The sequence below is a fragment of the Colius striatus genome, chromosome 19 (genome assembly GCF_028858725.1).
Source record: "Colius striatus isolate bColStr4 chromosome 19, bColStr4.1.hap1, whole genome shotgun sequence".
Taxonomy (NCBI): Eukaryota; Metazoa; Chordata; class Aves; order Coliiformes; family Coliidae; genus Colius; species Colius striatus.
In genome coordinates, this window is record NC_084777.1 from 10,339,922 (window position 1) to 10,355,788 (window position 15,867).

The 15,867-nt window shown below is 58.0% G+C and overlaps 1 protein-coding gene across 7 annotated transcripts in view; it reads right to left on the reverse strand.

Annotated features, from left to right (window-relative positions):
• Window positions 1–6,635: 6,635 nt before the first annotated feature.
• Window positions 6,636–15,867, reverse strand: part of RGS3 (regulator of G protein signaling 3) — a 77,132-nt gene continuing 67,900 nt past the window's right edge. For 3 of the 7 annotated variants that reach the window (XM_062011354.1, XM_062011348.1, XM_062011350.1), the window contains 5 exons: window positions 13,503–13,576; window positions 9,301–9,402; window positions 8,664–8,725; window positions 7,880–8,046; window positions 6,636–7,730 (listed from right to left, as the gene is read on the reverse strand). In XM_062011354.1, the coding sequence (XP_061867338.1) occupies window positions 7,545–7,730; window positions 7,880–8,046; window positions 8,664–8,725; window positions 9,301–9,402; window positions 13,503–13,576 (591 nt within the window). In that variant the 3' untranslated portion in view covers window positions 6,636–7,544. Of the gene's footprint in view, window positions 7,731–7,879; window positions 8,047–8,663; window positions 8,726–9,300; window positions 9,403–9,504; window positions 12,173–12,593; window positions 12,837–13,502; window positions 13,577–15,867 lie in introns of those variants that run through there. The other 4 variants (XM_062011352.1, XM_062011353.1, XM_062011351.1 and 1 more) reach the window with 4 other exon arrangements.

Consider the following 15,867-nt stretch of genomic DNA (forward strand, 5'->3'; position numbering starts at 1 on the left):
CTGCAGTCAGTTCCTGGGCTGTAATGAGTGTGTCCATCATTCTTATCTAATTAGTGCTGTGCCAGTGCTCCAGCAGCCACTGCTCTATGGCTTGGCCACAGATAGTTGACACTACTTTGTTGAGTGATTTGCTTTGCCAGGACTCTCAGCCCACATCCTTCCTCTCTGTTTGCTTTAGAAAAGGATGCTATTAACTTATCAGACTTCCTACCTGTAACACCACTTTGACCACCCAGTTAATTAAAGTCAATTGTTTGCATTCAGAGGGAAATGAGATGAAAGGTGATGGGCAAGAGCAGCAATAGGCAGCCAGTCTCCACCTCTGATCCCTGCAGTTCTCAGGGTGCTGCTCAGCTTTGGAATCAGTTCTGGAAAGCATGGGTAACCTGGAGATCATCTCCTTCAATGAGAGAGCTGTAAAGCTTTGAACTTGCCTGATGAGGGGACAGTGCAGCTGCAGGCAGCAGAGCTCTCACCCTCAGCTCCACGTCACCAACCAGCTCCACTTCTGGCACTCAGCTCTCATCTGTCACCCAGAAAGAGCTGCTCAGAGGGCAAAAGGAAGAAGCTCTTCCCTCAGCTCACACATTAACATGATGGGCCTGTCCCCAAGCCATGGAAAAGGAGTCTTTTCTTGTAGGAAAACACAAGCATTTGGAGCAGATGTGGCTGTTCCTTCACAGCTGCTGGTCCCCAGTCCCCTGGCTTAGCTGACAGTGCTGCTAAAGGTGACCCATGCACCAAAAGGTGCATGTCCTCAGTGCAGGCATGAAAGTGAACTGCATGAGCTCAATTGCAGGAGGACTTTGGACCTCTGTCCCAAAGCTCCAGTGGTGCCTGTGTCCCAGGAGATGTTGCCCATACCCAGCAGCAAAGTGAGGAACAACCTCCTCAGGTGCATCCCTGGGGGTTTCCAGCCCAGCCCTCTCTCAGACCAAGAAGACTGGCCACACTCAGTCCAACCAGCCATGACTTTGGCCAATCTTGACCACTTCCAGCAGTGCACACTCCCTGCTTCCCTGGGGAGCTGCTCTATCAGCCTTACACTTGAAACCTTTATCCTCTTGTCCAAGATGAAGGTTAGAAAGGTTGTCACACATTCTGTTGCCCCTTCTTTCTGCCACCTGGTGCTACCAAGAGAAGTTTGTCAGCATCACCTCTGTAGCTGTCCTTCCCAGAGCTGTGGGCTGCTGTTATACCCCCATCCCACCCCACCTCCACACATGGGTCCTGTGCTCCATCACCCCCTCTGCAGGAACCCCTCTGCTTTTACTTGGAGAGAACAAGGCACAAAACCAGCTGCAGCCCCCCAAACCTCCAGACTCAAGCACAGGAGCTACAGCAAAGAGCAGAGTGATGTTTGCTGGGCTTTGTGGGATCAGCTCTCAATGGACACTGAGCCCATTGGTTTGTCCTGGACCTGGAGGTTTGTCTGGTGCTCTGTGACCTGTCACTGGTGTCCCCTGTCCCAGAAGCAAGAGGTATCACCCCTTTGTCATTGTCTGGAGGTGCTGGGCTGGTGGTGTGGAGACCAGGGCTGCTGCACTGAGGAGCTGACGCACGGGCTGGGTGGAACTTTCCATGAGAAACACGTTGTGTCCTCCTCAAATAATTGCCCTATTAGTTCAGGAAGGGAGAAGAAATTGCTTGTAAATGGCTCCTGTGCAAACACCCCGAGCCTCACCTGCTCCTGTTTGGCTCTTCTCCCTTTACACCACCTCTCTCTTCCTCACCCTGTGCCAAGGACGTGGCTCTGGATCTTCCCAAGCTTCATCCCCAACATCTCTGCCTGGGCTCACCTCAGAGGTACCAAAGCAGGATGGATGATGCTGCAAGGGATCACTGAGGAGAGAAGATCCTCCTCCTCCTCCTCCCCCATGTCACTGCCCTGCAGATCTGCTCAGCAACAAAGTGTTTGTCCCCAGCCCTTCCTCCAGCCTTCACCAGCACCTCAGGGCTGCTGAGGGTTGGCATTATTTGCCTTCCCTCCCCAGCACTGGGGACTGTGTGAGCTGGATGAGCTGAGTAAAAATGACCTAATGCAGGGAAGAATCAGCTCATGAGCAAGGAGAGAGTCATGACAATGCTTCCCAGATGAGTGAGCAGCACCTGGGGTCTCTCCCCAGCGCTGCAGCTCCTGGCCTGGCAGCAGCTCAGCTGAGCTCATTCTGTCTCCTGCACACACACCACCTGAGGCTGCTTTTAGTTTTACTTCCAAGTGGTTTCTTTCCTCCTTCTTTGCTGCCCTGCATTGTTTGGGAGGGATGTTGCTAATGCCACAGAGGTTGGTGGCACTCCTGTGCACAGCCCCAGCTCAGGGGTGGATCTGGACAGGGCATTGCTGCTGGTATCTCCCCTGGGCAGGATGAAAACCCTCACAGGGCAGCACCAAACTGGGTCCCCCCTCCTCACACAGCTGAGACCACCCTCAGCTGCCCCATATGGCTTTTCTGAGCCCAGCCTTGGGGTCACCTAGAAGGACAAGAGCCCTCAAACACATCTCCCCCCCCCCAGCCCTTATCAAACCCTTATCAAAGAAAAAGCCCCCACACACACCCAGACCAACCCCATCTCCAGACAATCAGAGACAGGCTGTTCCTGCAGCTCCTGGGCATCTTGGCTGCCCAGATGAGCTCAGTGTGCTCCTGATAAGCCTCCATCACTTTCTGAGGGAGGTGAAGTCAGCCCCTTTCAGCAGGGCAGGGGAATTCTTGTGTCTGCAGTTTCAGGATCCAGCTGCTGAGCTATGTTTAGTCTATGGCTATAAAGTAGCCTTGTTTCTATTCTGAGAATATTTGTCTGATCAGGGCTCCAAGGAATTATTTTGCTCAGTAGAAAGTTATGTTTGTTTGGATAAGTTGCTAACTCCAGGATGGGTGCCTTGGAAAAGCCCAGGAAAGGCTGGCTGTGCACTGCCAGAGTGGCTCAGGGCACACTGGTGAAAAGGGCAACCTTCTTCTTTTTAGAATCCCAAAATCCCAGCATGGTGGGGGCTGGAAGGGCCCTGCAGAGCTGCTCCAGCCCCAGCCCCTGCTCAAGCAGGTTCCCCTGGCTCAGGGGGCACAGGAATGTGTCCAGGTGGGGTTGGAAACCTCCTGAGCAGGAGCCTCCACACCCTCCCTGGGCAGCCTGGGCCAGGCTCCCTCACCTCAGCACCAAAGGACTTGCTCCTTGTGTTCCAGGGGAACTGTTTGTGTTCCAGCCTGTGCCCATCACCCCTTGTCCTGGCACTGGATACCAGAGGCAGAAGTGCTGCCCCATCCTCCTGACACCCACCCTTGAGACATTTGTGACGACTCTTGCTGCCCTTAAATCCACCTTTGCTCAAAGGTGCTTCACAAAAGGCATCTTTTGACTGCATGGGAATGTGAGCAGGTTCCTCTCCAGGGGGATTTTGGGGAGGATGCAGCCAGCTTCACTCCTGGTACTGTGTCCCCTGTGTGGAGGTACCATCCTTCCCCAGGGCACATGGGATGTGGGGAAAGCAGCACCTACACCACCCAGGGAAACACTGATGGCTCCAAAACAGGTTTCTCCTAAAGTGGAAGGGAAAAACCCATGACAGTTTCAGTTCCCTAGCATGGGACAAACTGTGCCCACATCCATCACATCAGAAACTCCCAAATGGCTCTCAGCCTGGGCCAGGGCTCCCTCACCTCAGCACCAAAGGACTTGCTCCTGCTGTTCCAGTGGAGCTGTTTGTGTTCCAGCCTGTGCCCATCACCCCTTGTCCTGGCTCTGGCCACTACATGAAAAACTGTCCCCTCACCCTCCTGACACCCACCCTGAGGCACTTATCAGTGTTACTGAGCTCCCCCCTCAGCCTTCTCTTCTCCAGGCTGAAGAGCCCCAGGTCCCACAGCCTTTCCTCACATGAAAGGCTCATGTTTTGCAGAAATGAGAGGCTGGCTTTATGCTGAGGGCTCCCAGGCAGCTCTGAGAGGGGCCCCTGTGCAACACGAGTGCTGCTCACGAGGGCCAGGGCTGCTCCCACAGCCCTGCCTTGGGATGCCCACACTGCTCATTAGCTTCCCCCAATTAAATCATCAACCAAGAGCTACTTGGAGACTTGAACTGTATCCATGTGGGCACTGTTTGCTGAAGGCACAGAGCCCCAGCATGGTGGGGAGCTGGAAGAGCCCTGCAGAGCTCACCCAGCCCAACCCCTGCTACAGCAGCTTCCCCTCCATCAGGTCACAAAAAAGCCAACAGCAGCTCACCAGAAATGGCCCTGAGAGCTCACCAACAGCTTCTCCCTTGGTCAGTCACACCTGAGCCCAGCACCTGCCTCAGGCTGCTTTGGGAAGCTGCTGCTGCCACACTGAGCTGAGGGACACTGAGGTGTCAAAGCCCATCACCTGGGATGGGTCACACTCATTCATCAGCCTTTTCAAGTCTTTTTGCTCTACCCCCCACCTCCTGAGCCCTGGGGCTGTAAGGAAACCATGATGTCAAACTTCAGACCCCAGCATGTTTTTTCCCAGCACTTTTAACCTTTCCAACCCATGGGGTCAAGACAAAGCACTCAGCACTTGCTGGTGATGAAGCCCTATCCTCCCCTTTAGACCCTTTCCCTGGGGTGCTTTACCTCAGGGTGAGCTTCATCCTGCAAAGGAACCAGCCCAGGTGGACTTTACTCTGTTTGCACATGACAAACACAGCTGAGTTGCCACTACTGGCAACTGAGCAACCCCTCACCTCCCAGCCCCCAGGTAATTCCTGCTGAGATAAGGGGTGTTCCTGCACCCTCCCCACTTGGGAGGGCAGTGGCAAACGACAGGAGCTGCCTCTGCACAGCCCTGAGCATCCAGATGCTGTCATCAGCAGCTTTTGTTCATCACCCCTTGTCCTGTCCCTGCACCCTACACAAACAAGTGTTGCCTCATCCTCTTGAAATACACTTTTAAAGTACTTGTAACTATTAATGAGCTCCCCCCTCAGCCTTCTCTTCTCCAGGCTGAGCAGCCCCAGGTCCCACAGCCTTTCCTCACAAGGAAGATGCTCCAGTCCCCTCAGCATCTTGCTGGCCCTGCACTGGCCTCTCTCCAGCAGTTCCCTGTCCCTCTGGAGCTGGGGAGCCCAGCACTGGCCCCAGGACTCCAGATGAGGCCTCAGCAGGGCAGAGCAGAGGGGCAGCACAACCTCCCTGGCCCTGCTGCCCACACTCTCTTGCTGCCCCCAGGCTGCCATTGGCTTCTTGCCCACGAGGGCACGTTGCTGCTCACGGGCAGTTTATTATCATATCAGAATAGCAGAGAATTTGGGACCTTTTTTCCCATTAAATCCAAATAGGCTCAGACCAGCTGTGGCCATGGGGGCTGGATGCCCCTGAGCATCACCCACAGTCACAGGGAGGATTCCCTGGAGCTGGTGTTCAGGGCAGAGGGAAGGGAACAGAGGGTACAGAGCTGCATGCTGCCCCCTCCCCCTGAGCCCAGTGCCCCTTCCCACTGCTCCTGGGGGCACAGGGACACACAGGAGTGGGGGGACCAACAGAATGTCCTCATGCTGATGGCTTGGGATGAGTGAAGTGAGGTCAAGAGCATGCAGGTGATGGAGAGACAAGGGGAAAGGGCAAGAAAGTCTGAGGTACAAAGGGAAACTCCTGTCTGGGAAGGAGAGTCATCATCTGGAGTGCCCAGCCCTGGAGGGATCCCAAAGCCCTGGAGCTGAGGTGCTGAGGGCTGTGGGTCAGTGCTGGGCTGGGCAGGATGAGGGCAGGGCTGGCACTGCAGCAGCTTAAAAGGTCTTTTACAATCAAAATGATTCTGTGAGCCAGCTGGGTGGCAACAGCAGCACTCACAGGGAGGCTGCACTGACCTGCCAGGTCCTGGCAGCTCCAGGGCTGGTGACCAGGTCACAGCTGGGACACCAGCCCACAGGCCTCTGAAAGCATGTCCAGGAGAGCCAGGCAGGCACCCCACCAACCTGCCACCTCCAGCCAACCCCTGAGGGGTCCCCTCAGCTCTGCCTCAGTTTCCCTGCCTGGCCCTCACACAGACAGCTCCCCAGCAGAGGTGGCATCTGCCAGGGCAAGCTGTGCTTGGATTGCTGGGGCAGCCACACCACCTCCATCTCTGGGCAGCACCTCCACACCACCATGGCTGTCCCACAGCCCTTTGACACCATAAACACATCTTGAAGCCAAGGACACTCAGGTGACACTTCAGCCACCAAACACACCACCAACAGCCCTTCCAAACCTCTGCCAGCACACACCAGAGCTGCCCAAGCTCTGCCTCTGCCAGGAAAGGAGCTGCCCTGCCCAGTTTTGTTGCTTCTTGTGTGTCTCCAGAGGGACGTGGAGCTACACTCAGCTCACATATTCCTGGGCATTTCCACGTTGAGAGGCTGTTGCCCTGCTGTGTTTAAACAGCAAATGCTGTCCCTGGGAACAGCTTTTGGACAAGACTCTCTGTGTTCCTGCAGGGCTGCCCCTGGCCTGGCCTCAGGAGCATCTGGCAGCTGCTCCCTCATAAAAAAACCCAGCTCAGAAATTCATGGAACCAGATTTTCCCATCTGTAGCCATGCAGCAACAGGATCTCCTGCTCCTGGGTGAAGCTGGGACCTGGCTCTGCTGCTGCTGCCAAAGGTGCCACGAAGAAAAGGCAGCTCCAAGACATCATATTCTCCTTTTATTTACCTATGACCATGACAATGTATTTTTGGCAGCTGCAGAGATGCTTCTATGCCATAGACATGGTGCCTGGAGGCAGGCAAGTCCCTCCAAGGCTCAGCAACAACCAAAACACTTGAATCCAGAGTAAGGAGAGCTGTTGATTCACAGAGCTGCTTTTCTCCATCACCAAGCTCTCCCATCGTCACGATATGTCACCCCCAGGCTGTCCTGGCTGGCCTGCTGCCAGGGAACTGCCTTGTCAGAGAAAACCTGCAAACTTAGAAACACCCCCCTCAAAAAAACCCCAACCCCAAAACCCAGAAAGGCATCCACTCCATCTGAGAACTCCAGAGACACACACAAATATTGCACTTGGAACTTGGGGAAAGGACAAGAGGATTTCCTATCGCACAGCAACGCTTCCAGCTAGAGGAGGTCAATAAATAACCGAGGGGTGGGAGCAGGAGGAGGGTGGTTTCACACCCCCAGCGTGGTGTGAACCAAGGAGGAACCTGCCAGGAGCTGCCTCAGGGGAGGCATCAGCAGCACAGGGAGCACAGCAGCACTGGGAAGGGCGATGGTCCAGTTCCCAGCTCCGTTATCCAGGCAAGATGTTGGTAGCAGTGCTGTTGCCCCCTGAGCAAAAGCCTCCTCCTGTCCTCGCTGGCTGAGGGTCACTGGTGGCCTCCCAGCTCAGGGCCACGTTTCACAGTGTTGTGGTGGGAGCTTCCCTCCTGGCTGAGCCCCCCAGCGGCGTCGTACCAGCGGCGCTGCAGCAGCCCCAGCCTGCTCAGCCCATGGCTTGTGGGCACAGACAGCGGCGGGAAGGGCAAGTCCTGCTGTCCTCCAGGAAGGCTTCTGCCATCCCCCAGCTCATGTAAACACACAGCTCCCAGCCTGCCCCGACACAGTCCCTGGGGGGGTCTACAGAGGGGAGCTGCCTTTCTTCTGGTTGATGATGTCTAGGTACAAGTCAGAGCGGAGGAAGCGTGGGTACGAGTCCTTCTCCATCAGCCCGTAAATCCTCTTCTGAGCCAGGTCGAAGCAGCCACGGGTGATGTTCTGCAGGTTCTCCTTGGTGTGCTCCCGTGTGTAGGAGTCCAGGTTGACCTGTGGGCATGAGCATAATGCAGGATGCCTCAGCTGGGGCATATTAAGAAGGGGAATGGGCTAAAGCAGCTCCTGCTTCACACGCCCAGCTCCGTGGGCACTGCTCAGCTGCTGCGCTGTGCAGCCACAGTGTGGGAGACAGCCCTCACCTCTTTGCAGGACTGGATGGCAATGTACTCAGCAAAGATCTTCTTGGCTTTGGAGACCATCTTAGACTGGGATTTGATCTTCTTGAACTCCTCACAGGCCAGCCAGAACTCCAGGTTCTCCTCGCTGAACTCGGTGCGCAGGAAGGCTCTGAAGGCAGCGAGCCCGTCTGTGGGGACACACACACATCTACTGCTCCCTGCTCCCAGGAAGGGAATGGCCTCACCAGCCTCTCAGCACAGCAACCTTGCAAAGATGCAGCCTCCTCAACCTGTCCCCTAAAAACTCCTCGTGAGCCCTTGTGCAGAGCACAGCAACACAAGGTGTGGCTCCACGTGCTGAATCCACGGTCCTGGCTTGCAGAGGCAAGAGGGAGGCTGGGCTTGGGGCAGGGGGAGCTGTGGGGACAGGACTCCCTGGCTGTCCCTGTGGGGGATGAGTGTAGGGCATGAGCATAATGCAGGATGCCTCAGCTGGGACACTTAAGAAAGGGAATGGTCTAAAGCAGCTCCTGCTTCACACAGCTCTGTGGGCACAGCCACAAATTGCTGCCTTCTTCTGGAGGGCAGCTGCAGCCCTAAGCTGTGGCTTTCCCCAGCCCCTGTCACAGAACCCCTTCCCCAAGCCAGGCAGGAGAAGGGGTGCAGCCAAGGGGCAGCCTCATTCCTCTTTGTCTATCCCCAAACACCCAAGGGAATTAACAGAGGAAACAGCTTTATCCATGCACGTGTCTGGATATTCCCCCTGTCAGCAAACAAGCAGCAGAAGGGATGGGAAAACACTCACATTTGTGCAGCAGCAGCTTCTCCAGGGAGTCCCCCCACTTGAGAGCTTCCTCAGGAGTGGGTCTGCAGGAGAAGGACAGTGTGTTGGCAAAGTGGAGCTGCCAAAGCCACGCTGCCCCAGCAGCACCCCAGTGCCTCTGCTGGAAGGAGAAACCTCTGCTGGAAGGAGGAGAAACCCTCTGCAGGAGGGAAATCTGACAGAAGGAGGTCTGTGGGGGTGGCTGTGCTGCTTGGGGTGTCTGAGCAAGAACTAGAAAAGCTGCAGGAGACGCCTGGGAGGCTGCAGGATTCCAGCAGCCACATTCAGGCAGTTGGTTAAAGCACAAGGGTAGGGAGGGCTGGGCTCCTGCTGCTGGAGCATCTCCAGAGCAAAGTGGTTTTTCAAACCATCCTGCAGCCAGTTAAAAGTTTCACACACAGGGAAAAAAAAAAACACCAGCCAGGAGGGAAATTTCCAGCCCAAGCCACCACTGTGCTGCCTCCCAGACAGACCTCCCACCCTCCCCTGGGGGAATCTCCAGCTAAGAGATGGTTTTAACGCTCCTGCAGATACAAAACGTGTTTGTTCAGAGCCTCAGCCCCATCTGAGCTCGTCCCCAGCCTCCCCCCATCCCCATCCCCACCCTCACATCACCTACTTGAGCGATTTGAGCACTTTGTCGAGCTTCCCAGCCGGGTTGGCCCCGGGCGACTCGTTCCGCCGCCGAAAGATCCCCAAGCGGTTCTTCATGTCCTTGGCTCTGGAGGGGAAAAGCGAGTTTGAGCAGGCAGAAGAAGGGCTGTGGGGTGGCAGAGGTGAGGGGGCTGCGGTGGGAAGCACGGCCACCCAGCAAACCACCTACTCCTTCATGGTGTGCCGGCGCTGCAGGCTGCCCGTGTGAGGTCTCTGCACTCCCAGCAGCATCTCGGCGTGAAACTCCAGCGGCTGAGGCTTGGAGAGGTCGCGGAAAAAGGGCATGGCCGGTGGGAAGGGAGGAAGGAAGGAAGGAGGGAGGGAAGGAGGGAGGGAAGGCGCGGCGGGTGCCGGCGCTGCGCTGCTCTGCCGCCGCTCCCGGCGCCGCTCCCGCCCGTGCGCACCGAGCCGAGTGGGAGGGCTCAGAGCACAGGAGCTTTAAATGCGGCGTGGGGCGAACGCGGGGAAAGCCTCGAGCAAGGGTTGGCTCAGCCCCGCTGCTAATTGTGGATGGCTCTGGCGTTGCTGGGGGAACTCGAGGGAAGGTGGGAAAAAAACCCCCCTCATCGGGGTGGATGGTTGGGGAGTTGTTGGGTAGTTGTTGGATGTTTCTATTGGGGAAAAGAATCGCGGAGGCACTGGATGAGGGTTATTTACAGAGCACAGGCAGCGGGGAGAGCTGGGGCAGGAGCAGCCAGCAGCGCTTGCCGCGGTCACCCCCCGCGGGCACGGCGCTGCGGACCCACGCGACACACGCTGCTGCTCACGCTTTGGAGCGTGGCTCATCCCCCTCGGGCATGGCCGTGGGGATGGCTCTGTATCGAAGTGGTTGGGACTGGCAGAGCCTGATGCAAGGGCACAGACCCCTCGTCACCACCCCAACCGCGCTGCACGGGGATGGACAGACAGACGGACACACAGCTGGGCACGGGGCTCGCGGGTCCCCCGGGAAAACGTCACCAGGACCAAGCGCGACAAAGGGTTTTGGCAAGTGCCATGGGAAAATGAGACACACACACTCCTCCCCCCGCAAAGTCCAGCCCCAGCCCTGGCAGAGCTCCCCGGGGCCAAGGACGGGAGCGGGAGGCGGCGCAGCTGAGGACGGGCGGACGCTGCTGTCCCCTCGTGGCACAGCCCCGCATGACACCGCCGCACGGACGGGATGCCAGGGGATGCTCCAGCCACCAACGGGAGCAGGGGACATGCGGGATGCCGACGAGCCCCCAGGGTGGCACGGCCAAGCCACCCCTCCTACAACCTCCCCCAGGTCCCACACTGGTGGGTCTGTGTAAAGGAGCTCAGACAAGCCACTGCCCAAGCCATGCCCAGGGATGAGGGGCATAGGAGGGATTCAGCTACACCCTCTCTAGTCTCAGGGGGGTACAAATGATGGCTGCAGCCCCAGGGTTCAGTCCTGCAAGGTGCACAGCACCCTGAGCCGTGGAAGGATTTGAGGGGGCAATCGTTCCACTTAGTCCCTGGTGCTGTTTGTGCCCTCGTGGGGGGACACAGATGGTTCAAGATGCTGAGAGTGGTGTCTCCTGCAGGGAGGATACCTGCATCTGCTCCTACTCCTGCTGACCCCTCCCCAGCCCACAGAGCACCTCATCCCTCCCCAGAACCAGGCTGGGCATCCAACATCAGTCAGGAGACCCTCAGCAGTCCCCAGGCAGGCAAAATCAGAGCAGTTCATCCCTAACTGAATCCTATGATGCCTTTGCATCCTCTGGGCTGTGGTCCCAGCAGGACAAGCAGCCTGCTGCTGCCAGCTGCCAGGCACCAGCTCAGCACTAAGGTGGGTAAAGCAGATGCAAACACGGAGCCTGACACTCCAAACAGTCTGCCTCTCGTTCCAGCAGCGCCGGCGATGCCGAGGACCCAGCAGCACCCAGGCTGGGCCATCCCACACAGCCCCAGGCAACAGCTCCAGCGGTGTTTCACAGTTTAGCAAGGCAGCCGCCTCAGCTCGGCGCCGGGACGGGCTTGCAGAGCACTGAAAAGCCCGTGTGTGTGTGTCTATCTGTCTGTCTGTGTCTGTGTGTCTCCAGCACCCATGGGCTGCCTCCAGCCGCACATGCCAGCCCTGCCACGCACCAGCTTCTGGGGCTCACAGGGGATGGAAGCTGGTGGTGGGCACGTTTGCCAGCTGCAATACACCAGCAACCACCACCTAAGGATGTTCTCCAACTTAAAGCCCGCTTGCAAATCCATAGCAAGGTGGCACGAAACCAGGCTGTGGCAGCCCGTGGCACGCACAGCCCCGAGCTGTGACCAATCAGCCGTACAAAAGGCCCCAGCAAAAACGTTTCATTACCAATAAAAAGTGCTGCTTTCTCTCCGGAGTTGCTTCTGTAAAGTGATCAGCCCCTAGTAACCCGGCACAGCCCCGGGGCCACATCCAGCACCACCACCACCATCACCCCACACCGCTTCCAAACCATCCCCTGCACAGCCTTTTCCTCGCGGGGTGCTGAGCCCTTGCCCTTCCTCGCGGGGTGCTGAGTCCTACCTTTCCAGGTATCTTTCGGAAAAGTCCACCATGGCGTGGAACACGGGGCTGCGGGATGCCGAGTGCCAAACCCCCAACCACCGCCACCATAAATACTCGCCCGCACACGGCTGCTGAGCGCGCTGCGCAGCCAATCGCCGCCTGCTGCGGTGCCCGGAGGCTTCCCCAGAGCATTTGCTGCCGTCTCAAGGTGAGGAGAAACCCCTCTTGCAGCCAACCCCCAGCCCCGCAAAGCTGCGGGGGGCTGAGTGTCCCCCCTCCCCGGCCTCAGCGGGGACACGCGGCCGGGAGGATGCTCCTGGGAGAACGCTCCTGCTGCAGGATGCGAGGGGTTCGTTTTCATTTCAAGTGGTGAGGAGGGAGGGGGTGGGGGGGGAGGTGGAGGGTGGAGGGGAGAGATAATTAAAAGAGCTAAAAATAGGCAGCTGCGGTGAGGAAGCGCACGGCACAACAGTGCCGCTCGCTGGCAGCAGCTCACAGCCCCTCGCACACCCCCAAAGCCAACCCCCCGCAACCACGTGTGAGCTCCCCACCGGCCTCGAGCCACGTGGAACGGGGAAATAAGCCCATCCCCGGGCATCCCTGAGGCCGCGACAGCCATCCGGACCGTGCCAAGGCGGACGCAGCTCCTTTCAAAGCATCCCTGCTCGTCCCTGCCCGGGCACCTGCCCCCTTCCCCCAGCTACAGCCACGGCCACGGCTGCCTCCTCCTTGGCCAGAGCCACTTGGCAGCACCCCCAAAGCCTTACCGGGACACAGGGAGGGGCTGGGGGCGTCCCCGGGTGACCCCCGCGGCTGGGGCTCAGCGATGTGCTGCGAGGGCTGGAGCTCAGCCCCGGTGGGAAACCCCCTCGCTCCTCCTCTGAGCACGGGGCCAGCGGGAAGGAGGCGCCCAGCTCATGTTTCAGTGCCTGTCCTCCCCCTGAACCCGGCAGAGCTCTGCCCACACGCTTCCCCACACCAGCAGCAAGGGAGGGCTCGCTCAGCCCCTCCGGCCAAGCGAGATGCCCGGCGAGGCTGCTCCCCACCTCCCACCCTCCTCCCTGAAAGTCACCGCTCCCTGTCTGCAGCGACACCTCAGCTCAGCATCTCTGCTGCTTTCTTCCCAGAACAGCTCAGGGTGGGGGAACCCACCGGGCTGCCGGGAGCAACGGGGTTCAGACGAGGTGTTCAGCCACAGCCAGCAGCCCTGGCACACTCTGGTGCCACCAGCTTTGGCACACTGATGGTATCAGCCCTGGCACACTCTGATGCCACCAGCTTTGGCACACTGATGGTATCAGCCCTGGCACACTCTGATGCCACCAGCTTTGGCACACTGATGCCACCAGCTTTGGCACACTGATGCCACCAGCCCTGGCACACTCTGGTGCCACCAGCTTTGGCACACTGATGCCACCAGCCCTGGCACACTCTGGTGCCACCAGCCCTGGCATACTCTGATGGCACCAGCCCTGGCATACTCTGAATCCACCAGCCCTGGCACACTGATGCCACCAGCTCTGGCACACTGATGGCATCAGCCCTGGCACACACTGATGGCACCAGCCCTGGCATACTCTGATGCCACCAGCTCTGGCACACTGATGGCACCAGCCCTGGCATACTCTGATGGCACCAGCCCAGGCACACTGATGCCACCACGATGTGACACTTACAGGTTCCTGCTCCGTTTCTTGCGGGAGGTCTCGTCCCCTTCGTCACAGCTGCATTCAGGGTCAGCTCCGCTCAGCTTGGGGGGGGAACAGAAAAACAGCATCTGCATCATCACCTGGTGCCACTGCCCACAGTGCCACTCTGAGTGCCAGCAGCCAGCCCTGCCACCATCCCTGTGGTCTCCACACTCACCCAGCCCAGAGCCACTGTGACAAAGAATCAGAGAGTCATTTGGGTTGGCAAAGCCCTTGAAGCTGCTGCAGTGCCAGCCCTGCCCTCACCCTGCCCAGCCCAGCACTGACCCACGGCCTCAGCACCTCAGCTCCACGCTTTGGGATCCCTCCAGGGCTGGGCACTGCCCCAGCTCCCTGGGCAGCCTGGCACAGGGCTGACACCCCTCTCAGGGAAACAGTTCTGCCTCAGCTCCAACCTCAACCATCCCTGGGGCAACCTGAGCACATTTCCTCTTGTCCTAAAGTGCAAAGAGCACTCACAGGGTGCTCTGACCATTGCCCTGGGGCAGCCTCAGCAACCTTAGGATGCACCAGTACAGCCTGGGGCTTGGTGTTGGCACCTCTGGCAGCCCCATAGCTCAGGGGCTGTGGCAATGCATCCCTTAGTGAGTGAGAGTGGCAGCCCCATAGCTCAGAGGCTTTGGGAATGCATCCCTTAGTGAGAGTGGCAGCCCCATAGCTCAGGGGCTTTGGGAATGCATCCCTTAGTGAGAGTGGCAGCCCCATAGCTCAGAGGCTTTGGGAATGCATCCCATAGTGAGAGTGGCAGCCCCATAGCTCAGAGGCTTTGGGAGTGCATCCTTTAGTGAGAGTGGCAGCCCCATAGCTCAGGCTTTGGGAGTGCATCCCATAGTGAGTGAGAGTGGCAGCCCCATAGCTCAGAGGCTTTGGGAGTGCATCCCTTAGTGAGAGTGGCAGCCCCATAGCTCAGAGGCTTTGGGAATGCATCCCATAGTGAGAGTGGCAGCCCCATAGCTCAGAGGCTTTGGGAATGCATCCCTTAGTGAGAGTGGCAGCCCCATAGCTCAGAGGCTTTGGGAATGCATCCCTTAGTGAGAGTGGCAGCCCCATAGCTCAGAGGCTTTGGGAGTGCATCCTTTAGTGAGAGTGGCAGCCCCATAGCTCAGGCTTTGGGAGTGCATCCCATAGTGAGAGTGGCAGCCCCATAGCTCAGAGGCTTTGGGAATGCATCCCTTAGTGAGAGTGGCAGCCCCATAGCTCAGGGGCTTTGGGAGTGCATCCCTTAGTGAGAGTGGCAGCCCCATAGCTCAGGCTTTGGGAATGCATCCCATAGTGAGAGTGGCAGCCCCATAGCTCAGAGGCTTTGGGAATGCATCCCTTAGTGAGAGTGGCAGCCCCATAGCTCAGGGGCTTTGGGAGTGCATCCCTTAGTGAGAGTGGCAGCCCCATAGCTCAGGCTTTGGGAATGCATCCCTTAGTGAGAGTGGCAGCCCCATAGCTCAGAGGCTTTGTGAGTGCATCCCTTAGTGAGTGAGAGTGGCAGCCCCACAGCTCAAAGGCTTTGGGAATGCATCCCTTAGTGAGAGTGGCAGCCCCATAGCTCAGAGGCTTTGGGAGTGCATCCCTTAGTGAGAGTGGCAGCCCCATAGCTCAGGCTTTGGGAATGCATCCCATAGTGAGAGTGGCAGCCCCATAGCTCAGAGGCTTTGGGAATGCATCCCTTAGTGAGAGTGGCAGCCACATAGCTCAGAGGCTTTGGGAATGCATCCCTTAGTGAGAGTGGCAGCCCCACAGCTCAGAGGCTTTGGGAATGCATCCCTTAGTGAGAGTGGCAGCCCCATAGCTCAGAGGCTTTGTGAGTGCATCCCTTAGTGAGAGTGGCAGCCACATAGCTCAGAGGCTTTGGGAATGCATCCCTTAGTGAGAGTGGCAGCCCCATAGCTCAGGCTTTGGGAATGCATCCCTTAGTGAGAGTGGCAGCCCCATAGCTCAGGCTTTGGGAATGCATCCCTTAGTGAGAGTGGCAGCCCCATAGCTCAGGGGCTTTGGGAGTGCATCCCATGGTGAGAGTGGCAGCCCCATAGCTCAGGGGCTTTGGGAGTGCATCCCTTAGTGAGAGTGGCAGCCCCATAGCTCAGAGGCTTTGGGAATGCATCCCATGGTGAGAGTGGCAGCCCCATAGCTCAGAGGCTTTGGGAGTGCATCCCATAGTGAGAGTGGCAGCCCCATAGCTCAGAGGCTTTGGGAATGCATCCCTTAGTGAGAGTGGCAGCCACATAGCTCAGAGGCTTTGGGAATGCATCCCTTAGTGAGAGTGGCAGCCCCACAGCTCAGAGGCTTTGGGAATGCATCCCTTAGTGAGAGTGGCAGCCCCATAGCTCAGAGGCTTTGT